Below are 16,515 nucleotides of genomic sequence, written 5' to 3' on the forward strand. Positions count from 1 at the left end.
TATATATATATATATATATATATATATATATATATATATATATATACACACAGTAGTACAGTACTATATATACAGCCTTCAAAAATAATGAAATTAAACGTTTCTACATTTTAAAATAACGCCGTAAAGAGCATTAAACAGTAACAAATGAAACAAAGTCAATATTTGGTGTGACAAAAAAATACAAATAAAAATCATAGTCTGCAGTACAGTTTGTGCAGTTTTATGAGGAAATATATATAAAAAAAAACATTATTTTTTAATTCATAATGTTTCACACAGAAAAAAAACAAAAACTGACCAATCAAATTACTGTAACATAAAAAAACTCTACAGTTAATTATAGATTAATTTTAGATTGATGAAAATCGCTAAAAAATATATATTTAAAAATAAAACTAATAATTATGATTATACTTCAGAATTATTTATTTTATTTATGTTTTAAAGTCTGGTGAAGTTTGTACTGTGGCCTTTAAATTTCTGTAGCGAATAAATTTAAATGACTTTTTTTGTCTAAACTAATATATATATATATATATATATACACACAGACACACATTTTTATAGCATTGTAGTTTAATGATGTTTAGAAAAAAATATCTTCTATCGTTCTAAAACAAGACATTTCCTTCTCTAACTATCTGTCCAATTACACATAGTTAACTACATTTAAATAACTTTATCTAATATATTTTTAATATAGCCTAATATATAAAACCCTGATCACCACTGTCATTCGAACCCACCAAATTTATTTATTTATTTATTTATTTATTTATTTATTCAACATTTGGACCATGCTCAGTACTTTAAGATGTGGAGAAGGATGCTGGAGGAAAATTCTACATTTTCAGCTGTCATTTCAGTTAAACCCAAAAGGCGGCCATTTTGTTTTAGTCCTACGTCACACTGCACTACGTCCTCCTCCACACTACCTCCTCCTCCTCCTCCACACTACCTCCTCCTCCTCCACACTACCTCCTCCTCCTCCACACTACCTCCTCCTCCCCCTCCCCCTACACCACCTCCTCCTCCACACTACCTCCTCCTCCTCCACAATACCTACCCCTCCTCCACACTACCTCCTCCTCCCCCTCCCCCTACACCACCTCCTCCTCCACACTACCTCCTCCTCCTCCACCTGGGGGGTGGTGTGTATCCTGCTGGTGTCTCTAATCGTCCTGTCAGTCATCTTGGTAATAAGAAATGAAAATAGTTTCGGGTTATTCACGTCTGGAAGGAGAACAGATATGGAAAATCAGTTGCCAGAATGTATTAATGATTAATTGATTCACTCACTCACACACACACACACACACACACACACACACACACACACACACAGTGTTTCTGCTTGTAATGTACTCTATGAAAAACAAATTTCATACAAAATCCATGAGCTAGCAGTGGGATTCAACAGATCACATTTCTTTAATAATAATAATAATAATAATAATAATAATAATAATAATAATAATAAACCTTTTTGTGGGGAAATTTAATGACATTTAACAAAAGCTGTCAGTAATAATAACATTGCTAACATTTCTAAAGTACATGTATATATTTAATATTATAATATTGATTTATTTGTTTGTTTGTTTGTTTATCGTGTTTATGGATTGATATTGTATTGGGCTGGATTTCTGTTAGTCCCTTTCAAAATGCATTTTAAACATTTTATTTATTCATTCATTCATTTTTATTAGATATATTTATAAAATAATAATCCTAATGTCTGGTATAAAGCCATGAAATTAATTTTTATAACAAAAAAAAGGATTACATTTTATTTTTCTGTTATTATTATTTAGGATTTGTAAAATGAATAAATAAAGGCCTTTATGGTGTTGTTGAAGCTGTTCATGAGATGAGGTGCGTCTCTGTTTCTGTCCCTCAGTGTTTATAACATGTTTACTACATGTTTATAAGCTGTATATGACGCTTCGTTTTTGTAAAGAGTAAAAATCGACCGTCAGTGATGTCACATACGACACGTGAGGGGTTGTTGAACAGCGCCCCCTGCAGCCTGCGGAGAGGAAGTGCAGCCTGGGGTTTGAGACGACGTCACGTGTAGACGTGTAACACGTATGTCAAATAAAGGGGTCAGTGCAAGAGCACGTGAAATCTGGGGTAAAAGACAAACTACAGAATAAAACATCAGACAGACAGACAGACAGGCAGACAGACAGACAGGCAGACAGACTACTTATTAACGGTCTAATGTGCAGCTGAGTTATTATGAGTTAATTAGTGAATTGTGCCTAAAATAAGAAGCTGCACGTCAAAACACATCCTTGATTTTACACCGAATCATTACTTAAATCAGTATCGGATTGGATCGGATCGGATTTCCTCAATTCCTGAATCGGGGCTGCTTTAGGAAACACTCCGGGGTCAGATCATCTTCTCACTGAGGGAGAGTGAGGAGGGTAAGATCAGGAAAGGTTCCTTCCAACTGCGCTTCCTACAGGACATCTGCCATCACGAGGAGCCAACTGAACACGGCGTGGTGATTCACACACACACACACACACACACACACACACACACACACACACACACACGGAAAAATGCATACAGCCTTACATGCTCATGTAGTAATAGAGAACTAGTAAACACAACATCTGATAGATAGTGAGATAGAGAGGTAGATAGATGAGTCCTGGATCCTGATTGGTCAGAAGGTGTTGATTAACGTTCTATAACAGCATCACTGACAGTAGCGCAGGTTATTACTGACGCGTTCCTTCCGATACGTGACCGTTTCTATAGCAACAGCGCATTCACAGGGACTCGTACGACGGACGTTTTCACGTTTTTCTCTAAGGACACGTTTTTTGGGTTTGTTTTTTTCAGATTTGTGGTAGGAGTCTTCAGCGCTGGCGCTTTGTAACAGTCAGAGGTAGCGCTGTAACGTCAGGACCAAGGAGTTTACACTTTGCGGTTAAATGTAACTATAACGGGATAAAAAGTACGATGTGTTGTGGTACGAGAGGAAGAAATCGCTTCAGGACGTGCAGTTATGGGAGACGACTCCACTTCATCACACCACACCCTCGCTGATTACTTACTAAAACAGCATGACACACAGTGTTTTATTTCTCTCTCTCTCTATACACACACACACACACACACACACACTGTTTTTCTGAGAAGTGTGTGTCCTTCATGTTTATCATCACTGTTAAACTCTGTGTACATTTGTACTCCAATGATTATGACGACCGGACCAACAGTGTGTGTGTGTGTGTGTGTGTGTGTGTGTGTGCGCCGCTGTCAAAATGACCAAGGTGCCTCCTACGCCGTGACATTTAACTCCATCAATCTGGCTCGAGTTTCTAATTCAGTCCATTTCCAAAACGATTCACGCTGCATAACTCTTTAGGAACACTCATATAATATGTATGACAATATGTGCGAGCAGCAGTCAGAGGCCAGCTGGAGTACTGTACACACTCCACACACACACACACACACACACACACACACACACACACACACAGTGTACAGTGTGTGGGAGGGACGTGTCATCCTGCACCTACACGACTTATCAACATCATCAGTCGCTTCAAGTAACAAATCTCCGTTTTCTATAACCGCTCATTATTCTAAATGACAAGCCTCCGCGGATACAAAAGTTTACACGCCCCTGTTAATATTACAGGTGTTTGCGGTGTAAAAAATGAAACCAGGATCAATCACGTCAGATCATTTTTCCACCTTCAGGTCTTCATTTAGCAATTTTATTCCTCTCTTCCTCACAAAAAGGCTCCAGATCTATCAGACAGCGAGCGGATCTCCTGTACACAATCCTCTTCGAGTCATTCCACAGGTTTTGGATAGGATTTAGATGTGGACCGTTCCAAAACGCTGATCTTCTGAAGCTGTTCCTTTGACGGCTTGGATTTGGGTCGTTATCGTTCTGGAAGGTGAAGGCCTGCGGGTTTTTAGAGATATCCGTGATTCCCTCTCTCTAGATAGACTAGAGCCCCGGCTGCAGCTGAAGAGAAGCAGTTCCATAGCATGATGCTGCCCCCACCATGCTTCACCGCGGGTATGGTGTTCACTGGGTGATAAGCTGTCTTGCTTTTGCGCCACACATGTCTTTTATAATTGTGCCCGACGAGCAGTGTAGTGGCTTTGCGTCTAGCACGTTTGCCTCACACCTCCAGGGTTGGGGGTTCGATTCCTGCTTCCTGTGTGCGTGGAGTTGCATGTTCTCCCCATGCTTCGGGGGTTTCCTTCACGGTCCAAAGACACGATAGGCCGATTGGCATTTCCAAATTGTCCGTCGTGTGTGAATGGGTGTGTCACACGCTCCAGGGTCCAACGTGTCCCCCGCCTTGTGCTCCGAGTCCCCTGAGATAGGCTCCAGGCTTCCTGCAACCCTGTGTTGGATAACTGGTATAGAGAATGGACGGATGGATGGAAGTTCTACCCTTTCCTCATCAGAACATAACACATTTTGCCACATGGTTTGGGGTGATTCAGTTCAGCTTGGATAGGTTTTTTTCCCCCCCGTCTAGCCGCCCTACCCCATCACCCGGACATGTGAGCAATACGAGAGATTGTTGTGACATGCTGAGAGTAATCAGTATTCGTCAGATGTTCCTGCAGCTCCTTTAATGTTGCCGTGGGTCTCTCGGCAGTCTCCATGATAAGTTTTCGTCTTGTCCTCTCATCAGTTTTGGAGGGACGCCCTGTTCTTGGTAATGTCACTGTGGTGCTCCAGTCGTTGATGATGGCTTTCACAGGGTTCCATGGGTCAGCTAATGTTCTGGAAATTCTTTTCTTCTTCGTCTTTTTTCTTCTAAAACCTTTCTAACTGTTTTTCACCTGAATGTTGTTGTTTGCGGTACCACATTAAAGGTAGAAAAACATCTGACTTGATTAATCTCAGGTTCATATTTTACAACCTGTAACAACCTGCAATTTTAACAGGGGTGTGTACATTTTTTTTTTAGATCCGCTGTAGATAGATAGACAGATAGACAGATAGATAGATAGATAGGTAGATCTGTCACATGATGAGTGCTGACGAGTGTGAGGAGATCTGATCTGATGAACACATCTGCTGATTTTTTTTTTTACTTTCGTTCTTGTCGCTCAATAACACTTCCTTCTTGCTGATCACGCCGTCTGCATCACATGACTCTCTCACGTCACCAAGACACCAGCCCTGATCGGTTACTATAGCGACAGGACACACAAAGCAATCTTCCTTATTATTATTTTTTTTTTAAGGCATAATTCAAATTGAAAGCAGCCTGGGAAAAAGTCGCAAACAAATAGAACATTTTCAGAGAAATTATTAGATAAATAACACGTCAATTAAAAATCAAATATGAATAGTATATGTATATTCAATATTATATACGTCTAAATACGTAAACTTTAGAAAAGTATTTACAGATCGTAAATATACAAAAACAAGGAGCAGTTAAGTGGGATGCAGTTATTATGTAATATATTTAGATCAGTTTCATTTTTAATGTCACTTTATAACTTTTTTCATTTCAGGTTTTAAATGTATACATAAAATGGAATATTTTATATATATATATATATATATATATATATATATATATATATATATATATATATATACACAAAATAATGACAGAATTATTTTTGATTAGATAGGTTTGTGTAGATTATATACGTATAGTAAATGTATACATTTTATTAAAATGTATAGTTTTATTAATGTTTGCAAACGCGAAATTTAAAAAAAAAAAAAAAAGAGGGAGCCTAATAAACAATAATTACTCTAATTTAGCATTAGCATTAAAACTTTAAATATTTATTTCACTTTAAAAAATTTATTAAATTTCTATTGATTTTTTTTATTATTATTATTATTAGTCTTATTTAAAGGATTTTTTTATTTTCATATTTGCTTTTTTTATTATTATTATTTGTTCGTTTTGTCACAAATAACTTTTCATACCACAACAGGGTGTCTCTGTTTACTTCTAATTCATATGAAATGAAACAAACTATAAGATGAAATCTTGTTGTCAGATGACGTCAGGCTCGCGTCCCGGTGACGTATCTGGTCAGCTGACCGCTTTGTTTTGCAGGTCAGAAACACAACACGGAGAGAAGAAGGAGAAGAAAAAGGGTACAGGGTGTGCTGGGGCTTTCACACACAGAGACACTGCGTCGGGAACAAAGACAAGTGCGTTTATAGGGTGTTCTGCTGTGAAGAAGAGAAACACAGAGAGGAATATGCCTTCAGAAAAGACGTTTAAACAGAGGAGGACGTTTGGTAAGCGGGATTATGACTAATAAACAGATAGACACGTTACGGACATTGAACGCACCACGACAGTGTTTGCTTTGAATTTCCTTTGTTTTCTCTGTTAAAATGTGATCACTTCACGGTTCGTAATGTTCCAGCTCAATGCCTGAATATATAGTTTATCCCTCTAAGACTTCCTTGAACACTTACAGCTCTGTTATTTGAGTTATTTTACAGCCAATTTTGTCATTTTTTTTTCTCAACAGGAGGCGAGTCAAGTCGTTCCAAAAACTAGGTCATGTCTCTGAAGCGGTATTTGTTATCGAGTTAAATTAGTCTGAGTAAGATTTATAAAACACTATCTTATCCCCCATCCTATATTATATAACATTACCATCTAAATGTCGTACTCTCTTCTCCAGAGTCACAAAACACATCAGGGGACGTTTCACTGCAGAATTGGGGGATGGGGACCTTTTTTTTTTTTTTTTTTAAAAAAAAGACCCGAACAGACTCGAAATAACACACATTCTGTTTGTAACCTTTTAAAATAAGGATTCTTAAACATTCACGATATCTATCCAACTTCCCTGAGAGTATTATCAGCCCTGGTTAAACAAATAAACGCTCTCAGGCCTCGTTTTATTGGCCCCTGTGGCCTATTGTGCTAGCTACGAAGGCTAAGTTCCACACCGCGCACTACCACACTATATAGGGTGCCTTTAAAAGCGCCATTTTGGTAGACCTGTAGCAAACCGACCGTTGGTGACGTCATTCTGGGGGGAGGGGTTTAGTGCGGAAGTTTGTGGTTTGGAACAGAGCCACTGTTCTGGCAAAACAAGCGACTGCGGTCGTGTTTTGATTCTCTCTCTTTCTCATCTCATATAAGCGTTCTATTATTAAAAGTTAAGAGTTTTAAAGCCTATTGAGATTTTCACAAATTGACGAGTTAACACCTTAAGTGGAAAAAAAGGAAGAAATAAAACAACAACAAATAATTATGATTAGAATCCCATTTATTTGCATATTAAGACATTATGTCTGTATTGTTTTTTCTTCTTCAAATTATATCTTCAAAATGTCTTATCTTTATTATAAATAACACTTCTCGTAATTAAAAATTCAGACTTTATGAGTATAATAGCAACTATTTGCATATTAAGCACGCTATTATGTTTTATTTATTGATTGGAAAGATATTTATTCCTTCACTTAATTCCTGAACACTAGATGAAATGGGTTTTGTGTGTGTGTGTGTGTGTGTGTGTGTATAATATAAATAGCAAATTTCCATGATATTTAAATTTCCTGTTAGATTTTACTGGACATTATTGAGAGTCGTTTATAAGTTAAGTTTCAAATAAGAAACGTAGCTCAACTAATCAGAAAACGTCGCCATAGCAACGATTCCACTCATTTTCTTTGTTAAATAACTTAAATCTGTTTATAATTGGGGTTAGGTGATCAACTATATCGTTGTTGCTATAGAAACGATAACCTTATTACAGTAGCTGCACTGAAGAGAATTAGAAAATATAAAAATGAAGCAACCACGCGGCATTTCGGTAGCGCGTTCGCGGTCGGCAGTGACGTCTCGGTGTGTTTGTGACGTGTTTGTGCTGATGTTTCTGCAGAACAGAGAGTGGACGATGTGAGACAGATCCGGGAGCAGCATCCCAACAAAATCCCGGTAAGTTGTTCCCGGGAACGCCGACAGACCGGTTACAGACACCACGGACGTGGCGAAGGGCCACATTTTGAAGATGTGTCATGTTTTATTACAGTGGATCCGCGATTGTTTTCCCTCAGTAAATTTCAGATGAAACAAGTGTTCCATTACATTCCTAAATCTCTCTATTTCAGGACTTCCCTTCTCAGATTGAAACGGGAGTCTGCATGATTGTTTTATTAAAGGCCTGCAGCATGTGACTGTACTGTGTCCACCACAGACTAAAAAAAACTAGTGCTGTGTCTCAAATCGCATCCTTGTGTACCGTTCTAGACCACGGTGTAACGTTCTAGACCACGGTGTAACGTTCTGGACCATTATGTACCCTTAGGTACTGTTCTAGACCCCTAGATAGCATTCTAGACCACCATGTAATGGCCTAGAGCCCTATATACCATTCTAGACCCCTATGTGCCATTCTAGATCACCATATAATGTTCTAGACCCCTATGTACCATTCTAGATCACTGTATAATGTTCTAGACCCCTATGTGCTGTTCTAGACCACCGTCTACCATTCTAGACCCGTATGTACCATTCTAGACCACCATCTACCATTCCAAACCCCTACGTACCATTCTAGATCACCATATAATGTTCTAGACCCCTGTGTGCTGTTCTAGACCACCGTCTACCATTCTAGACCCCTATGTACCATTCTAGACCACCGTCTACCATTCTAGACCCCTATGTACCATTCTAGACCACCGTCTACCATTCTAGACCCCTATGTACCATTCTAGACCACCGTCTACCATTCTAGACCCCTATGTACCATTCTAGATCACTGTATAATGTTCTAGACCCCTGTGTGCTGTTCTAGAACCCTGTGTGCTGTTCTAGAACCCTATGTACCATTCTAGACCACCGTCTACCATTCTAGACCCCTATGTACCATTCTAGATCACTGTATAATGTTCTAGACCCCTGTGTGCTGTTCTAGAACCCTAGGTACCATTATAAACCACCTTCTACCGTTCTAGACCCCTATGTACTGTTCTAGACCCCTAGAAAGTGTTTTAGACCACCATATACTATTGTAGACCCCTATGTACCTGTGTACCGCTTTAGAGCACTTCTGAGTACCAACACTTAGCTTTTACAGTCGGTTTTAGAATTTTAGAAGCCTCACGTGTAGCTTTCATGCCCGTGTTGGTGGATTTGCGCAGTCGATGCAGGATACACCCAGATTTCGAGATAAGATGTTCTGTTTGTTTTAGAAATAGCTGAGAAGGAAACTGAAACTCTAGTTTTATGATGTAGTAATGCTGTGTGTCTGGATGGTCCGGGTTGTGACTCAGAGTCATGTCGTTTCTGTCACTTGGAGCGGACCAACTGAATCACGCAGTAACGTGCTTCGGAAGCGGGAAGTTCGAGCCACACATCGAGAAAGTCATTCCCTGTGTAGCGAGCCTCTGTCGTGAACAGGGAGTGTTGGAGGCTTAAATTAAATTGATGGTTTATGAGGATCCTGTGTGGATTTAAGCTTTAACTCCTCAGATAAACGCGACAAGAAAGCATTACCGTGCTTGTTCACGTCCCAAAAAAAATGTACGTGACGTATAGGCTTTAGGCCGAGGGTGTCCAAACTTATCCTCAAAGGGCCGGCCCGGGTGCAGGCTTTCATTCCAATCCAGCACGAGCCACACCTGATTCCACCTGTTTAATCAGCTGATCGCCCACACCGGCCCTTCACGGATTAGACTGGACACCCCTGCTTTAGACGACTGATTGGGAATTGCAGATAAATAAATTGCATTTATAAAACCGTTTGCTTAAATATCACGCGATAAACATCGCCGCCGCGTCCAAACGTCTCGTTTCTGAGGAACGAAGAGAACAATCCTGTCGTGTTTCTTAATTTCAGGTCATCATCGAGAGGTACAAGGGCGAGAAGCAGCTTCCCATTCTGGACAAAACGAAGTTTTTGGTTCCTGACCACGTGAACATGAGCGAACTCATCAAGATCATCAGGTAAAAAAAAAGTCCGTGTAATCGTTCAGATTGGGTTCTCCGGGTCTTTTACACGCCGGAATTATTACGAATATCTTTCGGGTGTGTGGTTTTGCTTCGCTTTTGAGAGCACTTTCTACAAAACGACAGTTTGTTTGTTTATTGCATTCTTGACCCATGGGTTCATTTCCTGTGTTTCTGAACGAGTCCCGTCATCGGGTTACGACATCGTGCTTCTCATGCTGCTGTGGTTTAGCAACAAGTTCCACGTATTGTGATAAAGGACATCTCACTAAAATACAGAGAAGACTGATTGTGTAAGGAATAAAACACTCCGTGGCGTGCAGTCGTAGGAAGACAATCAGCGGCACGTTGTAGCATGATGACGCAGCGTTTCATTGAATACTCCCCTCTAACGTCGCGTCCTGAAGTGAAAGACCTGTTTGTTTGTAGCTGCTGAAGTGTAAGTGACAGGCTTGTTCCTTAGACGTTCCATGACGTTAAATGTAACAACAAACGGATAAAAAGTATTGTATTGTTTTTTGATGAATAAAAATAGTAATTGCTGTGGTATAAGAGGAATAAACCACTTCGGGGCGTGCTGTTATTGGGAAATAACGGCAATTCCTGGTCACGTTTTTAGAATTTAAAAAAAAAAAACCTGACTAATATAAAGGGCTGAGATTTTAAGATGGACATAATTTCGTATCGGGTGAAATGCCAGTAAAATAATATCATGGACGAACCGTCTGAGGTTTGTTTTACGACCAGCGGAAGTGCTCAGGGGAAGTGAAGGCGGTCGTAAATTCGAACCCTACTCATTTCTGTTCTGTGTTATTCCGTGTTTGTCCACCAGGAGGCGCCTGCAGCTGAACTCTAACCAGGCCTTCTTCATGCTGGTAAACGGCCACAGCATGGTCTCCGTCTCGGCGGCCATTTCCGAAGTGTACGAGCGCGAGAGGGACGAGGACGGCTTCCTGTACATGGTCTACGCCTCCCAGGAGACGTTCGGAGCGGCCGGAGCGCACTAAAGCGCCTCCCGTGTTTCGGTTTCGGACATTGATACGATCCCTCCTCCTCACTTCCTCCTTCCTCATGCAGAAGCAGACGCAGACGCGAGATACTGCAGGACCGAGACAGACGTCTCGGACGTCCCTGTCCGTTTTTGCTAAGAGCTGATTTCAGATCGTTCGTCTTAACCCAGATCTGTGTTTGTTATAAATGTAAGGGGTCACTCGTTTTGTTTTTGCTTTTTTTTTTTTTTTTTTTTTTTTTCCTTCCTTCCTTTTTTAAACACACTTCAGCTAGCGATTAGCCTCAGGACGACGGCTAGGCTGCGAACACGTGTGTTTTCTGTCCGTTTCATCAACATCGTGTGTCAGAGGTCCGAATCAAAGTCTGATTAGATTTGATTTCTTCTAATTCTTCTCTTTTTTTTTTTTATTTGACATTCATTGTAGAGATAATTGTCATGTGTGAGTGTTGTTAATATAAACGTACAGCGAGAGCTTCGAGGTCAGGTACAGCTCGGTTTCTGTCTAAAGCTTCACATGGTTTTAATTTAATTTTACAGAATCTTTCATGCTCGTTTCTCTCGGATCCAGACAAGTCTCTGCGCTTTGTAGTGATTGGCTAAACTTGAGCACGCAGGCTTGTGTCGATACTCGGTTCAAGGTTATATCGCAATATTTTGCACAAGATTTATCCATTTTTGCTGAGAAGTGAGCAACTGTCATGATAAACTATACACCGCATACACAGCTAGCTAGACGCGATGCATCGATCCAATACTGTCCAATATCGTATCGCACCGACATTAACCTGAACCGCTGAACGATATCGGGTTCGATTAGACGTGCTTTCCAATCAAATTTATAGTGACGTGTTTTTCTCGCTACTTAGTTCAAGATTGTAGTTTTTACGCATCTGTAACCGAACCCCTCAAACCTCACGTTACAGCTACGATCATGTACATTTCTACGCTGATCATTGCAAGGCTTTAACGGGCGTGGCCAAGTAGACGACGCGGATAGCTAGGGGCGGAGCCCACACAAAATCGTACGAGTCGCAGCTACACACCGAATTTTAAATTAATAAACAAAATTTTGCGTAGCGCTTTGACCACACAGTAAGTAAACATCGAAGTGAATCAATCTTACGATGTGAACTTTTGAGGTAAATTTAGCAACCGTTGTCATGGTTACGGCGAGGATCGCGGTATCGGATATACGAGTTCTGATAGCTCGTCTGACGGTGGGTGATTTGATAATACCACATCGTTATTACGATACGTTACTCTGTACGTAACTTCGGTCTCACAAATGATTTTTTTTGCTAACTTTTTTTGATTAAATATCGTCTCGCTGGATTTCATTGATTAGTAGCCGTCCGCATATTTTTGTCCCATCACCCAGCCCGAGTATCACATCGGAATTTTTTTAAAAAAAAACGGATTCATCTCATCCGCAGTGTAAAACTCCGAAGAGGTTCGTACACGGAAACGTAACATGACGTTTAATATTGCGATTAGAACGTTAGCCGACGCATCGATGGCGACACTGTTAAAGCTGATAAACCAAATCTGTGATCGGAAAGGCTGAAGGTTTTACAATTCTGCCATGTTCATGTTTTTACTTTGTGTGGGTCGCTCAGATGACCGAAAATAAATAAATAAATGAATGAATGAATGAATGAATGAATAAATAAATAAAACCCGCCCAGCTAGAAAACCGTATATGATTGTAGTTCGGAGAGTTAATGCTGATTACCGTAAAGTGTTTAGCAAAGAAAAAAAACAAACAAGAAGGGTAGACGCGGGTCAACGAAAGGGAGCTGGTTTGTGTTTGGAACACGGCCAACATCGTCGCTTTTCCTTCCATCGCACGCTTTTTAGAGTTTTATTCGAGCTTTATTTCCGCCTTTACGGACGCGTCCCGTGTGTGTATACGTCGCTGTGTATACATAACCATACGACAGAAACACTTTAGATGCCTTTTATCCTTTGCTTTTTGGCCTGAATGTTTTTATTTAAAGAAATGTTTCCTTGTAAAAAAAAAAATAATAATAATAATAATAAAATGTTCATATGCTATACTTCTGTGTAAGGAACAAAAATAAATAACAAAAATAAAAGATATTTCTTTGAAAGCTGGTGTGATGTTGAGGCGTACAGCAGATGTTTTAAAATGCATGCGCGCTTAAATTCTGGGAATGGATCAAAAGTGTGAACGGTAAATGAATAATCTGAAGATTGACACGCTAGCTAGGGATTTAAAGGGGTTGACTTTTTTTTTTTTTTTTTTTTTAAACGTACCAGTCGGAAATCTCTCTCGCACACACACACACACACACACGTAGAGGTAAATCTGAAAACGAGTTTAATTCTGAAATGTCTCAAATAACCGTATATAAAATAACTCTGAATACAAACAATACTCTGAATTCAGCATCAAACATTAAATACAAAAATTGCACCAGACATTTCTGTTTAAAAAAAAAAACAAAACGAAAACAGACTCGTGTAAAGAACTGTTATAAAAAGGCGACATGCAAAGCTCGCTGATGAAATGAAGTAGAAAGGTGTTTTGGCTGAAATGAACATCTGAGCTTTCGCTGAAATGTATTTAACAAAATATTCTCTGGAATTTCATCACAAGTTCGGATTTTTAAAAAAAAAAAAGTAAATAATGATGAAGCAATTTATTAACGTCTTAACTAAATAGCTAAGGAAATTTAAGCAAAGTCTTAGCTACGTTAGCTCAGGAAATTTCATGGAAACTCGTGTTACTTCAGCGAATCCTTGTTAAACACACGATGGAATTTTATCACGAATACCTTGCTAAATTAACTGGAAATGCAGGACATTCTTCCTACATTATCTAAGGAAATTAAGTGGAAATCCTTGGTAAATTCCGAATGTAAAGGTAGAAAATCCTTGTAAAATTAACCATGGGAGTTTAGAAAAATTAACTGCTAAATTAGCAATATTCTTCACTAAACTGAGCAAAAATCCTCACTACACTAGCTATGGAAATTTAGCAGAATACCTTGCTAAATTAGTCATGGAAATTGTGCAAAATCATTACTGCATTATCAAAGGAATTGTCGTGAAAATCCTAGTGAAATTAGCTATGGAAATGTAGCAAAGTTCCTTGCTACATTAGCAATTCTTCACTAAATTAGCCAAGGAAATTTAGCAAATGCGTCATTACGTTATTTACGTAAATGAAAAGCTAAATTACCTAAAGATGTTTAGCAAAAATCCTTACTAAATTAGCTGTGGAAATTTACAACATTCTTCACGAAATTAGCTAAGGATTTTAGCCAGATCTTCACTACATTATCTAAGGAAATTTTAATGAAAATGCTTGTTAAATTGGCTAAGGATATTTAACAAATTCTTCACTACATTAGCTGAGGAAATTTAGCAAAGTCCTAGCTACGTTAGCTAATGTGATTTAGCGGAATCTTTGCTACATTATCTAAGGCCATTTCAGTCAGATCTTCGCTAAATTTTCTTAGCTAGTTTCGGAAAGGCTTTTAACTAGCTAAAGGAATGTAGGGAGCTCTGAACTAAATTAACCTAAAATTCTCACTACATTAGATAAGGACGTCCTTGCTATATTATCTAAGAAACTTCAAAGTCCTTTTAACAAGCTGAAGGAAATTTGAAATTTGGAAAATTGAACAAAGTCCTCACTGTATTAACGAATTATTTTCAGTGACAGTTTTCCCTTAACTAATTTAGCCAAGTCTTTGCTACCTAGCTAAAGCAGTTTAACACAGTACTAACTACATCGTACACGAAAAGGAGTCGGCAAAGACCTTGCTAATCAAATAAAGAAATGTTGTGATGTCCTTTATTAAATTATCTATGAAATTGAGCTAACTTGGCTAAGTCAAGTCAACAATGTCTCGCTAATTCTCCAAGAATGCTTAGCTCAGTCATTACTAAATAATAAGCCGGAGAAACTTTGCAACGTTAAATTAGAAGTGCTATATTCAGGCAGCCGAAGTCCTCGTTAAATTAAGTAACGAAATTTAATGAAGTTAAATTAGCAAAGGAATTTTAGCTATTTTAGCTCCGTGTTAAGTTGGCTCAGGAACTGTACTAAACAGTCACTTGTTAGCTGATGAAATGAACAAAAAGTCAACACTTTACATGAAAACACGTCGACGTTTTGATGCAGAACTGCCGCTGACGCCTCACTGAATTAGCTAAGGTGCTAATTATTTAGGTTTGTGAACCTACATTCGTTCGAAATGTCTCTTAGAAATAAAAAATTTTTTAAAAATCTTAGAAATATTGAAAAATCATGCATATGTACATCTGGAGATCTAAAATAAACTAAGATGCTGTTAAATTTCAGACAGACAGGTGATGACGAAGATGTAATGTTATTACAATCTAAAACATCGATTCAGCACTGACAGTTTTTTTTTTGTTTTTTTGTTTTTTTTTAATACTTTGCTGGTTATTCTCGTCGTGCGAAGACAATTCTGGGATTTTCCGCTCAAATTTGTCCAGAATAATACCTTACTACGCAGAATTCGCTGCAGTGGGATTTGCTATATTTTATATAACAGTATTGTGTTTTTTGAATATCACAATGAATATTATTATTGGCACATAAAGTGGTGCTTGAAAGTTTGTGAACCCATTTAGAATTTCCTATATATCTGCACGAATATGACCTCGTCAGATTTTCAAACACATCCTAAAAGTACCCTAAAGAACCCTGTTAAATAAAACGGGACGCTCACTCACTCACACCTGATCGTCATCCCACTGACTGAAAACACCTGACTCTAATCTCACCTTCACATTAACTGCTAATCCTAGAGGTGCACATACTTCTGCCACTCACAGATGTCTAATTTTGGGTCATTTTCCGCAATAAATAAATGACCGAGTATAACATTTTTGTCTCATTTGTTTAACCGGGTCCTCCAGATCTACTTTTAGGACTCGTGTGGAAATCCGATGATGTTTTCGGTCATATTTATGCAGATATATAGGAAATTCTAAAGGGTTCACAAACTTTCAAGCACTACAAAGTAAATACTACAGAAACACTGTCGATTTGTTTTGATTAAAAATCGTAGGCGTGGTTTTAAACACTATGATGGCAAACACTGTAGGTTTTGTAGCTGAGCAAAACGAACATGATGTTACAAAATAAAATTAAAAAAAAAAACTATTTCTGAAGTGATTAAAAACTATTTTAACGTCCAAAAAAAGACATCGTAAATAAACGCAACACGAAAAAAGTCTTGTTATAAAAAGTTTTAAAAAAAATAAAAAACAACAACAATACGTAGCCACTTTAAATGAAGCAACAAAACTTCGGAAATTTCCGTCCAGTCCTGCGCTGGAGTCCAATTCGGCAGTGTTCGTTCCGCCAGGTCCGTCAGAAAAGTGCGAGACTTAGGCATCTACGCACGCTATTTAGTGCATAACACTGAGAAAAAACAGGACAAGGCCGATTGAGGACCTGAGGAAGGAGCGGCTTAAAAACCCGGCGGCCATTTTTACGCAGTTTTGGTGTTAGGATCATCCCTGACGTCCGGCTCGTCTTCTCGG

The 16,515-nt window shown here is 38.8% G+C and overlaps 2 protein-coding genes across 2 annotated transcripts in view; one reads left to right on the forward strand and one right to left on the reverse strand.

The window, feature by feature from the left end:
• Positions 1-6,074: 6,074 nt before the first annotated feature.
• Positions 6,075-13,079, forward strand: map1lc3b (microtubule-associated protein 1 light chain 3 beta). The gene is made up of 4 exons (XM_053630399.1): positions 6,075-6,277; positions 7,885-7,940; positions 9,847-9,953; positions 10,789-13,079. The coding sequence occupies exons 1-4, from the start codon at positions 6,238-6,240 to the stop codon at positions 10,961-10,963; spliced, it is 378 nt and encodes a 125-aa protein (XP_053486374.1). The 5' UTR covers positions 6,075-6,237; the 3' UTR covers positions 10,964-13,079.
• zcchc14 (zinc finger, CCHC domain containing 14) overlaps positions 12,377-16,515 on the reverse strand; it is a 28,805-nt gene continuing 24,666 nt past the window's right edge. Inside the window, exon 13 of the mRNA XM_053630398.1 lies at positions 12,377-16,515. This exon is cut by the window's right edge and continues 220 nt beyond it. The gene's annotated coding sequence lies outside the window, so the exon portion shown is untranslated.

The sequence above is a fragment of the Ictalurus furcatus genome, chromosome 8 (assembly GCF_023375685.1).
Source record: "Ictalurus furcatus strain D&B chromosome 8, Billie_1.0, whole genome shotgun sequence".
Lineage (NCBI taxonomy): Eukaryota > Metazoa > Chordata > Actinopteri > Siluriformes > Ictaluridae > Ictalurus > Ictalurus furcatus.